The 16531-nt window shown below is 53.6% G+C and overlaps 2 protein-coding genes across 10 annotated transcripts in view; both read right to left on the minus strand.

Moving 5' to 3' along the window:
* GPR68 (G protein-coupled receptor 68) overlaps positions 1-10910 on the minus strand; it is a 28179-nt gene extending 17269 nt beyond the window's left edge. Inside the window, exons 1-3 of one of the 6 annotated variants that reach the window (XM_064486199.1) lie at positions 10549-10910; positions 9620-9824; positions 4733-4857 (exon numbers count right to left, since the gene is read on the minus strand). The gene's annotated coding sequence lies outside the window, so the exon portion shown is untranslated. Of the gene's footprint in view, positions 1-1553; positions 2083-4732; positions 6959-9619; positions 9825-10548 lie in introns of those variants that run through there. The other 5 variants (XM_064486202.1, XM_064486200.1, XM_031454191.2 and 2 more) reach the window with 5 other exon arrangements.
* A 3295-nt stretch (positions 10911-14205) lies between these two features.
* CCDC88C (coiled-coil domain containing 88C) overlaps positions 14206-16531 on the minus strand; it is a 122035-nt gene continuing 119709 nt past the window's right edge. For 3 of the 4 annotated variants that reach the window (XM_031454194.2, XM_064486204.1, XM_064486205.1), the window contains one exon: positions 14206-16513. In XM_031454194.2, the coding sequence (XP_031310054.1) occupies positions 15521-16513 (993 nt within the window). In that variant the 3' untranslated portion in view covers positions 14206-15520. The remainder of the gene's footprint in view (positions 16514-16531) is intronic. The other variant, XM_064486206.1, reaches the window with a different exon arrangement.

Here is a 16531-nt window from a genome sequence, read left to right on the forward strand (position 1 = left end):
CTATCTCTTGAAGTGGTTTTTGATGTAATAAAAGATAACTGGAACATAAGTATTATTTTTCTCCAAAATCACGTAAGGGTTTATCACACCTTATGAGATGGGTGTAATAATCTTCATTTTCCCCATGAGATACTAAAGCTCAGAGAGAGGTATCGTGTTTGAGACCAGTCAGGTAGGAAGGATGAAACTCTGTTTTCTACTCTTTGTGTTAGCTGTTAGATGAATCTCCTTGCCCTGCAGTGCGTGCTGTTCCCAGAAGCTGCAGCATACAGTAATGAGAAGAGTACTCAGAGCTCACATTTAGGGGGCACTGCAAGGCCTTCAAGGCAAGAGCCTCACCTGCGTGATCTCATGCTCCAGGAGGTATGCTAGATTTCCATTTCACAGAAGGTGATACTGAGGCTTAAAAAGAGGGCATGTGACTTGCCCAAGGTGACAGCTCTAATAGGGAAGAGCCCAGATTTGGACCCATACCGTCTGGTTCTGGAGCTGGGCTCGTCTACGTAGTCTAACGCATCCACATTGTTCTGGCCCTGTTTCCTCTGTTAGACTCAGAAATTCTTTTCCCTCCTTCCTTCTTCTGGAAGCTTAACATGTGTTGGGGGTGCAGGTGGGTGAAGCCAAACCTAACCATATCATCTCAACTTTGTAGAGTTTCAGACTATTCTCACATCTCTTTTTGTCCTCACAACCCCTCTGTGAAGTGGCGTGATTAGTATTCATCTCCATTTTACAGAGGTCCAGGCACAGCAAATGACCTGCCCAAAGCCACACAGCCTCTGGCTCCAAGTCAGCGCTCTCTCCTCTGCCCACCGCTAAATCCCCAAAAGCCTTGCCTCGCGGTTGGGTTCTCCAGCCGAGGACTACCTGGATCGCTTGACTACAGGCAGGGGCCCTGTCAACCAGACAGCCCACCTCGCCCTCCTTCGACCAATCATGGGCAAGCTTTCCCCTCCCTCCCTCGGTGGCAGGGGGGCTTGTTCTGGCCTCGGTGATGCGCCCTGTACCTGAGGAGCTGCCCTTCTCAGAGGAGGGACCGCGCAGATTTAAGGCAAGAAAAGGGAAGCCTGGTTCACACCCAATCTTTGGATAGCCTGTGCCTTCGAGTTACAGGAGGCAAAGGGTTAGCTGTCTGATTTTTGTTTCGGTGTGTGTGTGTCGGGGGTTGTTAGTAATCACCAGGTGGCCACGGAGCCAGCCGAGGGGGTGACTCCTAAACCCGGCAGCAACCGCAAGCGGGAGACATTCCACCCGCCGGCCCTGCCGCGGCCGCGCCGGCCCGCCGCCCTCCCGCACCCGCCTGGCCCGCTGCGGGCGCCGGCCCATGGCCTCCCCGCCCCGCCCCGCCCCGCCCCGCGCGCACGTGGGGCCCGGGGCCCGGGGCCCGCACCCTCGCCGCGCGCTCGCGGGGCTGCGCAGGGGGAGGCGCAGAGCTGGCTGCCCGGGACCGGAGCTGCCTGCCGCCCGCACGCGGTTTCCTGGGGCCCGCGGCCGGGGACCCCACCACGGTGGCGAGAGGAAGAAGACTGGCTCCGGGGATGAAGGGCACGTACCTGCGCGGCGAGAGACCTGGGCACCGGCCGCAGTCACCTCGCGCGTCTCCCGCGTCCCCTCCTCCTACGGCCGGCGCGCGGCGAGCAGGGTGGACACTGCGTCCTTGGGCTGCTGGCGGGGGTGGCCTGGGGACGCTGGCGGGCCGGTTTACGGGCTAGGCCCGCCTCCTCCTCGGTATGCGGGGCTGCGATGTGCCCCATTCCCCCCATCCCTCCTCCCGCCCCCGTCGGGCACACCCAGTCCTGCCTGTCAGCATCCTGCCTTTCACTGTGACCACAGGCCATAGGCTAGGCGCCGGCCAGGAAGAGTCGCGGTCTAGCAGACCGTCCTGGAGGTACAGCACTCCCCGCCCCCACTACCATCCTGTCCCCGGGACAGTCTCCAGATCTGCCAGTGGGAGCTCAGCCTGGGCCTGGCTGCAAAAGGAGAAGGGTCCTTCTCCAGCCACAGCCAGAACCCCTAGAAGGGTCCACGAAGGGACCTTTCTGTACTGTTCACTTCCTGGTCCCCAGCGCCAGCACATCAGTAGCCACTCAGTAGCTGCAGTGTGCCTTTGCTTTCAGAGCCTCTCTCCACCTCAGGGACCTCAGTGCTAGGGCCCAGCTTTGGAGGAGGAGGATGGGGGAGGGGGGAGGGGTTTGGGAGTAGGGGGTGAGGGGGATGGAGGGGGAATGGGAGGTGTCTGCACTTAGGTTTGCTGTCTCCTAGATCCCTACTCTGATGCCTCCTAGGACCTGGGTGTGCCTGCAGCAGGGGTGGCCAGGAACAGCACAGAGACCAACCTCCTACTGGTTTTGTTGAGAATTCAAAGAAGCTTTAGGGGCCCTCCACCCAACAAGCTCATGGATAAAAGCATTAACAACAGTCACAGGTCTGGGATTTTGAGTACTTACTGTGTGCCAAGCACTGTTCTAAGCACTTAAATACATGGACACATTTGGTCCTCACTGCTCTTTGGGGTAGGTACTGTTATTATCCCCATTTTACACATGCCAGAAAGAGGCCCAGAGAGGTCAAGTAACTTGCCCATGGTCACACAGGTAGTAAGTGGAGACAATAAGATTCAGCCCAGGCAGGTGAGTCCAGAGCCCCTATCACCATCTGCATCCTATCCCAAGCTACCCTTTTCTGTACCCTTAGTATCTTCTGCTCTTTCACATCTGCACACCTTAACTCCTGTGTCCCTCTCAAAAGACCTCCTGCCCCCAACTCCTGAACTCTTGCCTCAGGTGGGAGACCTGAAAGTCACCTCCCTTTTCAAGCCTTCTTGGTGGCCCTGACAATTTGTGCTGAGCCCCCTCCCTACTCCTTTGGCTCCCTTCTCTGCATTCTTTGCACTGCCCCCTGGGGTCACTGGCCCACAGCTATCTCTCCTCATTCCCAGCCCAGTGCCTGGCTCAGAGCAGGGTGCCTTAATTCTGTTTGGGAAATGAGTTTGGGACTGGTCACTGCAGGAGTCTGCAGAAGTTTGTGTGGTTGGTTGTCAGGACAGATGAGCGGGGGTTAGGGATGGAGGGCGGCTGGGGTGCAGGTGGTGGAGGTAAAAAGACAGATTGATGGCTCGCCTTCTGCTAACTCCTCTGGGTGGCTCAAAGCTCCACACTTTGTGACTTGGCCGCTAGGTGAGTCTCTGGAAGGAAATGGACTGTGGGCAAGAGAGCAGAAGATACCCTGGCAGGTGAGGCAGAGGGAGCAGGGGGAGGCAGAGGGAGCAGGGGGAGGCGGGGAATTTTGCTTTTCCTGTTGGGCACCTGCCCAGCAACCTGCCAGCAGGCTCTTCTCAGAGGCTGGTTCGGCCTCTTCTGCTGCTCCTCATTTTGAAATTCCTCCTTCTTGCAAAATCTTCACAAATGGAGTTTTCTGGATTAACTACTCATGCCATAAAAATGCACAGATACTTCTTTAAAATTGCCATAGTGAAAGTAGTTGTTAAGAGTTTGGCTTGGAAAGCCAGAGTGCCTGAGTTTGAATCCCAGCTCCGCTACCTGCTAGTAGCATGACCTTGGACAAATCCCTTCACCTCTCTGTGCCGGGTTCCTAGTGTGTGAAATGGGAGCATGACTTCAAATGGGGCTTGAGAGGATTGCATGAGTTAAATCAAGTAAAGCCCTTAGCTCAACACCCAGCACATATTAGGGTTCAATAGATGTTAGCAGATACCCTTTTATATATGGCTCTTATTTGAATGTTAACTATGTCCTTAGTGCTTATGAAAGATCTCTTTTCATCCCCAAAAGTATTTTTATTCTCTTTTCACAGATTGGGAAACTGACGCTCAGTGAATTGCCTAAGGCCACTCAGTTCTGAGGGTCTGAGCCAGGACTTGAACAGAGTTTCGACCATGAAGCTGTTTCCTGCAGCAATTATGTTCTGCCTCATCCTATCCCCCTGGGGAAGGAGTGGCGTGTTTTAAAGCCCACCATCAGTTACTAGATCCAGGATTCTGACTCTCAAAGGCACAGTGCATGCCATGTAGAAAGCTAATTACAAAGTGAATCCCACCAGGGCTGCCACATTGCACAGTTCCCGGTGGGGGCCACATACACTGTAACCTGTCGGGTGGTGGCTTCTGGAGTTGGGGCATTGTGGCAGCACTTGGTAGTCCTGCCTCCCTGCCTCTCTTTAGCCCACAATCTTTGGTCACACATGTCCAAATATATCTAGAACCTTTCACAGACTAAACAGTCAATTAAAACAAACTTCATTTGACTCATGTTTCGTTTTTTAGAGACAGAACAGCATGGCACCACATACCAGTTACTTACAGATCCAGAACTGGCCTGTGTTTCAGTATTGGCATCTCTGGCCACGTTCTCCCTAAGAAAATGCTAAATTCAGAGAAGCAGAGGTTCAACGCAATGCCTACAAAAGTTGCCTTTTGGCTAAATTTTGCTGTTTGTTGGTGTCAAGATGTCCAGTCCTTGACAGGGGCAGCAGAATTTGTTGTTTCATAAGCAAAATCTGGCTCTGGCTGTATAAACAACAAACAGCTCACTTGGTTAAAATGACGCATACATCATTTTCCAGAACCTTCCAGGACCTAGAGAATAGTAAATTATGGCCCACGCTCATGGAATGCTGATTTGAGGTGCTGCACTAATAACTATCTTTCTTGACCACAGGAATCCTCTCCCACGTTGGGCTGGGCTCCAGAGACGTGGTCAGAATTTCTCCATACCCAGTGCAAGTGACGTTTACGTCCATTTCTTCTTTTCCAGTCTCTCGTGGGTTTTTGGTCTTGGTGTTTGCATTTTCACGGTGTCAAGCCCAAGGCGGCGCACAGCAGATGCTCAGAAATGGCAGCTGGTGGAAAGGATGGGAGAGGTGGTTGCCGCTGGCCGGAAGCGGCCCGCCCAGATCCACTCTTGCCCTTCTCCATCCTACTCCACTGATTGTATCACGGGGTTCCCCTGCCCTCTGGCTTCTGCTGGCTTGGCCAAGGGAAGCCACTCACTGGGATCAGAGAATGGCCAGGGCCTGGTGTTGGGAGAGTATTTATACCCCTACCAGGGTTGCTCCAGGTTGGCTGCCTCCCTTTACTGCAGTCATCAGCTCTTGTTGGAATCACTGTCCTGTACCGCTCTCCCCTCTTCCTCCTCCAGGCCTGGGGACAGTCACAACTCCCCAGAGATGCTGGTCCTGGGGTGCTGCACATTCCGCATTGGTTCCTTTACCCTCCCCACACCCTTGACAACCATTCCTGTATTAACCTCTCCCAGCCACCCTGCTTGAGTGGCCCTGCTTCCTGCCAAGACCCTGACTGATGGAGAAGTGGACATGCCAGATGCGTCTTCACTGCAGACTCACACTAACGGAAGGATGTGTGCATATTTCTGAATGCGTACAGATTATCTACTTTAAAAAACTATTGTTTCTCCAGTTCATTCTTCCAATTAGCACAGCTGGCCAGTCTCGGAGGAAATCTCTCCTCATCCTCCAAACGACAGAATGAGTCCCTGCTCCCTCACTTGGCGCCAGCAGTGCCAGGCCTCGCTCAGCCCCGGGCCTCCCCTTGCAGATGCCCCTGCCCTGAGCTTCCTGACACCGTGAGCTTCCTTGCTTCCCCTTGGGGCAGACGGCTTTCCTTTTGAGAAATATTCGTAGTTGCTGAGTCAAGCAACTCCTAGGATGGTTTTAGGCAACAAGGCGCTGGTTTTTCTGAGAATTATCTTTTCTGGCATCAGCCACACTCCAGCAGGCTGGGGCCTGAGCTGATTAATCAGATAGCTGACCTGATTAATGCCACAATGTTGTTTCCGCTCCTGCTCAGATAATCTGTAGGCTCTCAGACAGAGTGTGACTAACTTGGACACTCGATAGCAGGAAACTCTGAGTCCAAGTCCAGGTGAAGCATGAACACACACATCTGGAGAGCTGAGCTGGGGGACCCGAGTCGCGTCCCTGGCTGGGCTGCAGACTCCTGGAGGAGGCCTTCAGGCTGGGCTTGCTCAGGCTGAGGCAGTTGGGGGTAGGGGTAGCATCTGAATGTCTGTGTGCAAATCCCAAATCTGTCGCTTTCTGGTTGTTAGAGCTCTGGCAAGTTATGCAGCCTCCCAGAGGCTCAGTTTCTTCTTCTTTAAAATGGGGTTAATAATGAAGGTCAGTGTAAGAATGAACTATAAAGGTGATCTCAAGCAATCTGGTTGATAAAGAAAGTGGGAGCCCAGACTAGCAGGTGCAAAGAGAGCAGATTATGCTGGGAAGGCACAAAAGAGGGGTTGACTGACTGAGTCAGGTGGGCCAGGCCAGGCTGGGCTGGAGTTGAGCAGCCTCTGCCTTGGTTCTCCTGCTTATGGAAAATAGATCGCGTCCTGGCTCTTCACACTGGCTGTGTGACCTCGGAAAGTCACATGACCTCTCTGTGCCTCAGTTTCCTGATCTGTGAAATGGGGATAACAGTACCTCACAGGGTTGTTGTATTAATGAGTTAGTAAGAATAAATTTCTTACAACTTTAGTGAGCGCTCTGTAAACATTAGGACACCTTTTTCATCCAGTGCTATGGAAGGCTTATGTGTGCCCCTCCAGCTCTGGTTCCAGGAGCTCCTCCAGACTTATCCATCTGGAGCCCCTAAAGGGAACCCCTGGAAGTTCCCTGCAGCTTCCCTGGATAAGCTTAGGTGCCTCCGATGGGGACTGGGGAGAAGGATGGTGAGAAAGGGCTGAAATGGGAGAATTTGTAGCCTATTTGGGGCCTCACCCAGAAAATTTTGGTGAAAATTCTCCCTGTGTTAGGCTTCAGACCTTGCCTGGCTGGCTCCCAGGCTGTTGGCTGGTGTCTTGGGGGTGATAAAGGTGTCAGGAAAGCAGTGTAACCTCAAAATTAGGAGGTGCTCCCTGGAGCCAGACAGCCTGGGTTCAAATCCCAGCTCAGCCACTTTCCTGGTTATTTAACCTGTCAGGGCCTCACCTGTAAAGGGAGGCTGAGAACAACAGCACCTGCTTCACAGAATGTGCTGTAACGTGCTCTGAACGGTTCCTGGCCTGGAATAAGTGCTCGGTAAACATCAGCTATTATTAATATGCCACCAGCCACTGTGCCCTCTGACTCCCAGGGACCGCTCTTGTGGTGACCAGAATCAAGGCCCCTTTCAAGGACATCCATATCCTAATCCTTGGAACCTGTCCATTTGTTGCTTTACATGGGATGAGGCACTTTGCAGGTGTGATTAAGTTAAAGATCTGGCGGTGGGGAGAGTAGCCTGGGTTACCCAGTGGGCCTGATGTAAGCAGAAGGGTGAAAGACGGAGGCAGAAGAGGGACCGTGTCAGTGATGTAGGGCAGGAGAGACTCCACCAGCCACTGTTGGCTTTGAAAATGGGAGTTGGCCATGAGCCAAGGAATGCAGGCAGCCTCTAGGAGCTGAAAAAGGCAACGAAATGGATTTGCTCCTAAAGCTTCCATAAAGGAACTCAGCTGTGAGACCCATTTCTGACCTCCAGAATTGTAAGATAATAAGCTTGTGTTGTTTTAAGCCACTGTTTGTGGTAATTTATTACAGCAGCAGCTGGGAACTCGTACAGCTGCCAAGACCCTAAACAACTGCATCCTTGAAGTAGGCACCATGTGAAGTCACCCTGTGGTAGTTACTGAGTCCCTGTGGTGTCACCCGTGCTGCATGCCTTCTGGATGTGTGGGGAACACACTGGAACTGAATGTCTCCTGGGCATAGGCACTGCCAGGAATGAAATATTCAGGGTGGGAGAGTGCAGGGTGGGCTCAGTTGGTTGAACAAGAGCTCCTGGAGAAGCTGAGCTCAGCAGGACCTTGAAGGAGGGCGGGTGTGGGGGTTGGACAGGGAGGAGGAGGAGGAAGGAAAGGCATTGCTGGAAGCAGCTGAGTGGGATCAAAGTCAAGGAGGTCAACCTAGTTATTCATTCATTATTCACTCAGTTCCTGTGCTCCAGGGCCTGTCGAGGGGACCTGGAGAGGGAAGCTAGTGAGATAGACCCGGTAGAAGCCAGTACGCCATTATAATAAAACACAACAAGCCTTACAGTGGGAGAAGTATGGCTTGTAGAGGGGGCACATCAGGATGGACTTTCTGGAGGAAGTGACTCTTCATCACAGGATGAACCGAAGGTTTGTTCTCTAACACTTTGGGCTCTGTGTGGTGCTCTGCACTCAACAGATGCTGACTGATAGGAGTTTAGCCATATAGTTTGTTATTCCCTGTCCAATTCTGTCATAATCCATCTTCTCACACTAAGGAGACGGTCTCAAGTAGGCACTAGCATGTCTTGAGCACCACTTTGATTCTTGCTAGTCTCCCTTTATAACCTAGAGAGCTGGTCTCAGATGTATTCTACAGGCAACAGGGGCTAATTAAATTAAATTAAATTAAATTAAATTTAAAAAGTTCTTAATTACCTTCCTTTGTGGCTGGGGGTACTGACTTTCCATTTTGGGGAGTAGAACACAATTTCCTTTAAAAAATAAGTGTATTTAAGTGTAATAGAACCACGAGTGAGTGAGTGGAGGGTTCTTCCTCTTGCCCTGGAGTTGACCACTGGGGTGCAGTTGAGGACAAAAAGGCACTAAGTGCCCCCCAGCGAGGGGCCTGACCACTCCTGCAGGACCTCCCCATCCTACTTCCCATCCCCCACACTCACACGCTGTACTGGGGAGGACAGGCACTGATTGGCTATGAGATTCTCCAAGAGTATTCTCATAGAGCTGAGGGTGGGGCTGCTGCAGGGAGAGAAGCCCAGGGGTCCATCACTGAGTGGACATCCGCTTAGGCAAGGGACATGCTAATCTGCTCAGTGTGCCTTTTTGGACAGGGAGGCAGGAAACCTGGAGAAAGACAGGAGCAGCCAGTGGACAGGGAGTGGCCTGCATGCCCTCCAGCTGTCATGCAGGGTTGTGGGGCTGAGTGGCTAAGGGGGAAAGGAGCTGACAGCTCTCAGGAGGGCTCTCTGATGGGGGCAGGAGCCGAAGGGGCATGGAGGAGATGGTGCTGGAGCCGAGGCTCCCATGTCAGGGATCTGGCCAGCAGAGAGGCCCCCGGGGACCTCTGAGGGACTCTGCCTTGTGCCCCTGTGGAGCTGCACAGGGGGCAGAGAAAAGAGATGATCTACAGCAAGAGGACCTCAGTGGTGACAGGCTGCATCATGGGCCACGGATCCCTGTCCTTCTCCCTCCTGCTCCCAACACACTAAGGGAGCAGGCCCTGGAGGGGTGGAGAAGGAGGGTGCCCTGGGCCCTGTCCTCTCTTTAGAATGTGGGTTTTTAGACCCTTTTTGTCCTCAGTTGGGGGCCCCAGGGGTCATTCTGAGGTAGCAGGGTTGGTAGCCAAGTTACAAAAAAACGTGATGGACTCTGCCCAAGAAGCTGTTGAGGAGCACAGGGGAGATCTGAAAATAGTGATGACAAGTTTCAAATTTCTATTCCCTGAACATAGGTTCTGCAGTAACCCTATGTCCAGAGTAAAATATTCAAAGAAAAACATTATGCATATAACAAAATGGAACTTGAATGGCTGAGTATTTGAAACTGGGATTGACACATCAATTACAGCTATGATTGGAGGATGATGGGCAGGGAGGAGCCATGCTCAAACTCACCTGATCAAGAGGAGGGCAGTCAGGGTAGCCTTCCTGGAAGGGGTGACTTCTAAGCTGAAACCCGCAAGGGAACTAGGTGGTATGCTGGGAATCCTCCCAGCAGTTGGTTACAGAAGGCGCCCTTTGAGTGTTGATGGTGGAGGATTTCTCATTAGTCCAGGGGTGTATTGCCGGAGGCAGATGCCCTCTTAGTTAGATTAGTCACCTGAGGCAAGAAGGAGAAACAGGGCGGACCTCCCACCAGTTACTCCTTGAATTAAGATCTGTCTCCCCAGCTAGAATGTGAGTGGTATGGGCAGGGACCAGCTCCCCTGACTTGGGGCTACCGCCCAGCAGGGAATCCGTTTCCCGAACGAATGAATGGCATGGAACCGGTGGAGGGATCATTTGAGACAAGTTAAAGGAGGTGATGCCTGAGAAGCCCAGGCACCGCAGGAGTTCAGTAGGTATTAGCTCACACTTCTGGAAGGCAATCAGGCTGGGACTGGGTCCTTGGGCTCCTCCCCCAGTGCTCTCCCCTGGGCTTAGTAACTGCAGTTACCTAGGGGCAGGGCATGTCCCCAGGGGACCTGGACAGTATTGGACTTTGGAGATCTGCCCCCAGGGACCTTGGGCAGGGCAGCCCCTCTGGCCAACAGCGCCCCCAAAGGCCACCCTCGCGGCACACCCTCTGGGAGGAAGCATCCTGAGCCCTCGAAGCACGAAAGATTTGGACACTGGAATGGCAGGGACCTCCCTCCCGGGTTTTCTCCCCCTCCAACCCCAGAGGCCTTTATCCGAGACAGGATTTTGAATTTTCTGCCCCAGGAGATGTCGGAGGCCGGCCTTGCTGAAGGTTGGTGGTCCTGTCTGTCGGGCGGCAGCCGCTGCGGTCCCTGCGCGCCCGCCCCGCTGTCTCGGCCCCACCAGAGCCGCCCAGGCGCACTCACCTCTCGGTCCCGGTGCCGGAGGCCGGGCCGCGGCTTGGTCCCTCCCGGCTGGGCCCAACCCCGCTGGAGGGGAGGACGGCCGCGCGGGGGCGTGGTGCGGGGGCCCTGCGCTCCGGCTCGCCCGCTCGCCGCGCCGCCGCCACCGGGAGGAGGAGGAAGGGGCGGAGGCTCCCGGCGGACCCACGGCGGCGGGGGCACAGCTGCCACCCCGGTGGCCGGGTAGGGTGCGGCTTCCAGAAGAGCTCACTGGGGGCATTGCTCTCCCGTGGGGAACATGGAGGGGCCCAGAGGCTTCCTCCCACCCTATTTATTTGGGGTCTCTTGCGGGAGGGGAGGTGGCGAGCAGGTGGCCAGGTTTTGCCTCTGTTGGCTCTCAGACTGCGGGTGCCACGTGACTCGGTGAACTTGACCTCAGTGGGCTGGGCCCAAAACCCAGAGCTTGGAAAGGGGAGGACATTTCTGAGCCTTGCCACAATCAAACCCCCCATCCCTTCCCAGGCACGCGCCAGACCTGCCAAGACCCCCTCCCAGGCTATTGCCTGACCTATCCCTGTCCGCTCTGCCTCGCTTTACAGATGGAGAGGTGATGGGCTTTCCCTAGGCCCACTCTTTCTGGTCTACCCGCTGGAGAAGGGCTAGGAGGGAGGACAGGAGAGAGAAACCTGGGTCAGAGTTTCAACCTCCAGACAGGCGCAAGTGGCCTCTGTGTGCCCTTTACTGGAGAACACTGTCTACGCACACCAGCATCCATTAGGATGGTCAGCTCTGCAAAGCTCCCAGGACCCAACTGCTCCTCTCGTTGCACGTTCCTCCTTCCTCAGTCACTTCTCAGTTATTCCGTCTCTTCCTTTTCAGCCCATGCCTAAAAAGTGGTTCTCCCAGTGGTGTTCTGGAGCCAGCCTTTATTGGCTTGTGGGAGCAGATGGGTGAATTTCCAGGAATTTTGCAAGCCAGTTGTTTAACACAGCCATCATTAACAATGAACTTATGTAAAGCTACGATTATTTATATTAAAAACAATGGTAATAAATACTGAAAATGTGCTGCTTCCTAATTATTGTTACCTGTGCTTTTCAGAATACTTGCCCCTGTTGCATCTGTATGGCAGTGACATTGTATAACAGGGTGTACTGCACATCTTTTTCCACCTCTAGTGATACTGTGGTGGCAGCTTGAAATTGGCCCTGGTGAGAGTATTTATGCCACCGAAATTGGCACATGTTACCAATCAGGGCTTGATTTGTCTATTCTGCAGTATCTAGGGTTTCTAGACTTATGAAAGCAATGCGAAAAATGTTAATAGTGCAGATTAAACTTAAAAGTGTGTCCTAGGTGACTATTATAGTATGTAAACTATATCCCTATTTAAAAAAAAACAAAGTGTGTTGTGTCTGTAAGCCATGACCATGTGAACAGCACAAAAAAAATGAGGAAATTAACCCAACATTCAGAAACTACTACCTGACTGAGCAGTCACTCATGTCATCAATGGCTGAGCGAAGTTCTGACATACATCTTTGGCTTGTTTCACGTTCATCTTTCTTGCTAACATAAAAGAAAACATTAACCAACCTTCATATTGGAACTATCCTCATTCGTCAGTTGCAAGCAGAGGTTGGCTATAAATACACAAGTTTGGCAAAAATCAATGAGAGCATTCTAAGAGAATCAATTGGCTGTATGGATTTTACAATAAAAAGTATTATATCATTTATATATTATAGTTTATTATTTATAAATTATGTGTCTCAAGCCTTTATATCCGTGTGTGTATGTGTCTTCCCTCCCTCTGGTTGGTTAATAAACATTTTGGGTGGATGTTTAACTTTGGCTGGTGCTTCCTTCTCAGGGTTTGTCTTATGCTTTCTAATTTTCTCACTTTAATGTTCTCTGAAGGGTGAGCCCCTCTTGTCCCACAGATGATCACAAATCTCTCTCCAGGTACATCTCACCCCTGAACTGTGGGCATGAGTATCAGTGGATATTTCCCAGACACCAGGTCACGTGTTTCCCAGGCCAGTGCAGACAGGGTCAGGCCCAGGAGCTCAGGAAGGGCACGATCTGGGACACTCCTTCAGCAGCAGAGCTCTGGGGTGCTGCCCAGAACTATCGCCTGGGGTTGGCTGTGTAGGCGAGCAAGATGTGAGAATTGGATCCAACTGATGGAGTGGTGGACAGGACCTGGGGAAGAGGGAGGGGGATGTCAAACACTGGATGTAATGGGACAAGACAGGATGAGATGGGAAACACTCAGAGGCTTTGTTGCAGGGGGAGGATGGCGCACTGTGTGTTAGGCATTTTGAGTTGGTGGTGTCTCTGGGACATCCAAGCTGGAAACACATGTCTGGAGGTTCCATGGAGAGGCTGGGGTTAGAGAGACGTTTGGAGCCTCTCGAACAGATTGTAATGAGAGTTGTGGATGTGTATGAGCTTGTCTGGGGCCAGAGGAGGGAGCGATAAAAGGGCTGGGTGCACCTTGAGGTGAGCCATGCTGAGGTGAGCCAAAGGACCAAGCCAGCAACAGGAGGGGTGTGGCAGGTGTGGTTTGGTGAATGCCCTGAGGTGCCATAAGGGCTGAGCTGTCTGACTGAGGCCGACAAACTAGTTGGCAGGCTACCAACAAATCCCAGGGCCAGGGTGTGCGGACAGGACCTAGGATGAGAACTGCTGGCTAAGGGGGGCCAGATTCCAGACATATTCTTAGGTCCAGGATGTGATCTAGAAAACGTGGGCTGTGGAGAGAGGAGGGGTGAGGCCCGCATCCAGAATTCCGGCTTCTGAGGTTGCACTACAGCTGGTGTCACTGGAGGAGTGAGGGAGGGGAGCTGAGGAAGCCCGCAGTCCAGGTGGGGGTCTGAGGGGCTGTCAGCACTCGGGGGCCAGGGTGGGGCCAGCCCCGAAGGGGTGCTTGGAGGGAGGCAGAACGTAGGACTTAGCACACAGGAAACTTTCAGTGGATGTCTGTGGAATGAATGAGTGAACGGAGAAGGGTAGAAAATCTGAGCACTGCAGAGCTGCCCCAGGACAGGGAGAGTCACTATAGAGGCTGAGAGTTTCAAGGGGTGACTGACCAGGTGTCAAATCCTGCAAAAGCCACACAGGACGAAGCGTGCAAGGTGGCCTGTTCAGAGGGCTGGAGGCAGCTCCTGCTGAGTGGTCAGACGCTTGGGAAAGAATGTGGAGGAGACAAGTGGAGACTCTTTAAAAAGTCTGGTGAGGAAGGAAGGAGACACAGGCAGTGGCAGAAAACCATTAGAAGAAAGATTTTTCACGTGTGAATATTTATATGCCTTCCTCCCTCCCTCCCCTCCCCTCCCTCCATCTGATTTAAGCATCTGATCCAGGGCCCCAAGATTGAATCCCAGGTCTGGCACTTCCTAGTTGAATAGCCTTGGGAAAATCCAAAGGACCACTTTAAGCTGAGTTCCTGCCATGACGTGAATCCCACATCAGAATGGGATTCAATTTACACTAAGTTAAAATAATACAATACTGGAAAAAAGCGGTTGTAAAGAGGAAAACCTTGCTCTCCATATCCCCTGACCTGGTGGCCAAGGGAGCTGTGGATTCCAGTGGCCAGTGCTGAGACGAGGACCCCAAGATGCCACAGCCTGGTCAGTGCTGCCATGCTGGGCGCTGAGGAAAACCAGGACTCCGTACTGTTCCATCTCCTTTTATTACAGCCCTGTCCTTGTGTTCCAGAAGGAATGGCTATTTCATACACAACCCAAAGCACTCCTAAAATTGACCTTAACATTCCCATTTCTTTTTCAGTATATGAAATCAAAAAGAAAAAAAAAAATCTTCAAAAAAAAAAATCACGAGATTTAGTACATCCCAGAAAGAGCACCTTTACTAAACAACCATCAGGAAACAAAACGTGTCAGGAATCTGACCGAATACACAAAGCAGCAGGTGAGATTCCTGATAGGAAAGAATGATGCCCTAGAGAACATAAATAGATCCCCTCAAAGTACATATATTTCACATGAGTGTGTACATACATATGTAATATATTAAGAGAAATTTGGTTTCTACCATGAGAAGTTACTCAGAAATAATAAATCAGCATCTCATCTGAGACAGGGGAGGTGGGGGTGCCGCAGCCACATCACAAACTGAGCGTGCACTTCACTCACACACGCTCCCCCCTGCACACTATGTACACTTGCTGGGTGAGGGTGAGGCGTCTCTCTGCCCCTTCCCCCCAGGCCCAGGAAATCCAGTGTTTGTGGAAAAGTGAGCTAGGGACGGCAGGTGTCTGTGTGGCCCAGAGCCCACTGTGCAGAGCCCAGGAGCTGGCTGCAGTGGGGAGGCACATGCCCAGGGCCACCACCTGCCTAGAAGGTCACCTTGGCCCTGGGGTGAAGGGAAGAGCAGGGGACCCTGGTAATGGCACGGCAGCAAGCCTGGTTTTCACAGCCAGACTGCCTCTGGGTCCACCCAAGGCCATCAAGGTCTTTGTAGTTTGGCCAGGCTGGGCTTCTCCTAGGATCAAATGGCTTTTGGGAAGGGAGTAGAGTTTCCAGACCCACTAGGGCTCAGCCCTGTGAGCATGTGTGTATGTGTATGTGTGTGTGAGTGTGTGTGTGCATGCACAAACACACGTGCTTTCGTGGAGGTCAACAAGTTGCAAACAAGTGTTCTACAAGGGCACGCTCAAATAGTGTCTGCGTTGGGGTCAGTTTAGTCACTGCAATTCTGAGCGTCCCCAAGCCAGAGTGGATTTGTTCAAAAGATATCAGTTGCCGGAGGCTACAGATACGGAAGACACGTTACACACCGGGAAGCGCAGTCCTCTCGGGGCTTGGCACAGTGCTCTCAGTGACAAAACAAACAGAAGAAACGCACAGGAACCCCTCTTCTCATCCTAAAACCCTCTGCCGGCACCACTGGCAGACGGGGAAGCGGCCACCATCGTCAGCAGGTGCAGTGGCTGTGAGGGTCAGGAGCCCCCGGTCCAGGAGGCGAGTCACACGCAGCCGTACTCGTACCACACCGTCTGCTGGTCCCCACCTGGCTCGGGGGACGCCGGCGTGCTCTTTGAGCTGCTCCCGCGACTGAAGTCCTCGGGGGCCCGGCTGCCATGGGGAGCCAGGTCAGGAGACCTGCCCGGACCCTTGGCAGGGAGGCCGTCACTGTGGCCCTGCCCGGGGGCCCCATCACCCTCCAAGGGGCTGAGCCCCGCCCGGACAGGGGCGACGGTGGCCACCTCCCCAGAGTGTGGGGGTGGCTGGGGCTTAGTCCGGGCAGCCGGGGCCACAGCAGGTGAGAAGTGCTGGAGCTGGGAGCTGCTGCCACCGCCAGTGGCAATGGCTGGGGACGTGGCGGACTGCTGCAGGGGAGCCAGCCTCTCCTCCTTTGGGGGAGCCAGCGAGAAGCGCCTCATGTCTGGTGGCCGGCTTCGGGGGCCAGGGCCCTGACAGGAGCTGCCAGTCTTTCCTGCAAGCGGGGTCCGCTCCCGGGCCAGGCTGTGGGAGCTGGGGGGTGTGGAGTTTGGCAGGGTGTGGCTGCCTGTTTCTCTTCCCCCCGAGGCCTCAGGACCCCCTGGCTCCTGTTTGCAGGCCTCTGGCCCGCTGGCCCGGAGAAGGTCGGCGGAGGCCAAGCTGAAGGCCCGGCTCAGGGATGTGCTGCGGCCGGCAGGCGTGTGGGAAGCTGGGGGCATCGTGGCTTGCCGGGGTCTGCCCAGAGACAGGCTCTGGGGCGGCTGGGCCTGCCTCAGGGGGGCACTGGGTGGGGCCTCGGCCTCAGCAGGTCTGAAGTTTGGCCTCACGTACTGCCCGGGCTTCAGCAGCTTCCCCTCGGAGGTGGTGACGGCCAGCTTGATGGTCGGGGCCACAAAGCTGGTAGGCATCTTGGCCCCTTCTTTCCTGGTAGGGGGACCCGGCTGGCCTCCAATGGCCGGGAGGTCACTGGCCTTTCTGAAGTAGTCACTTAGCAGGTCATCCCGGCAGCTGGGAGTGTCCTGCAGAGGAGAGAGGAA

The sequence above is a fragment of the Camelus dromedarius genome, chromosome 5 (genome assembly GCF_036321535.1).
Source record: "Camelus dromedarius isolate mCamDro1 chromosome 5, mCamDro1.pat, whole genome shotgun sequence".
Taxonomy (NCBI): domain Eukaryota; kingdom Metazoa; phylum Chordata; class Mammalia; order Artiodactyla; family Camelidae; genus Camelus; species Camelus dromedarius.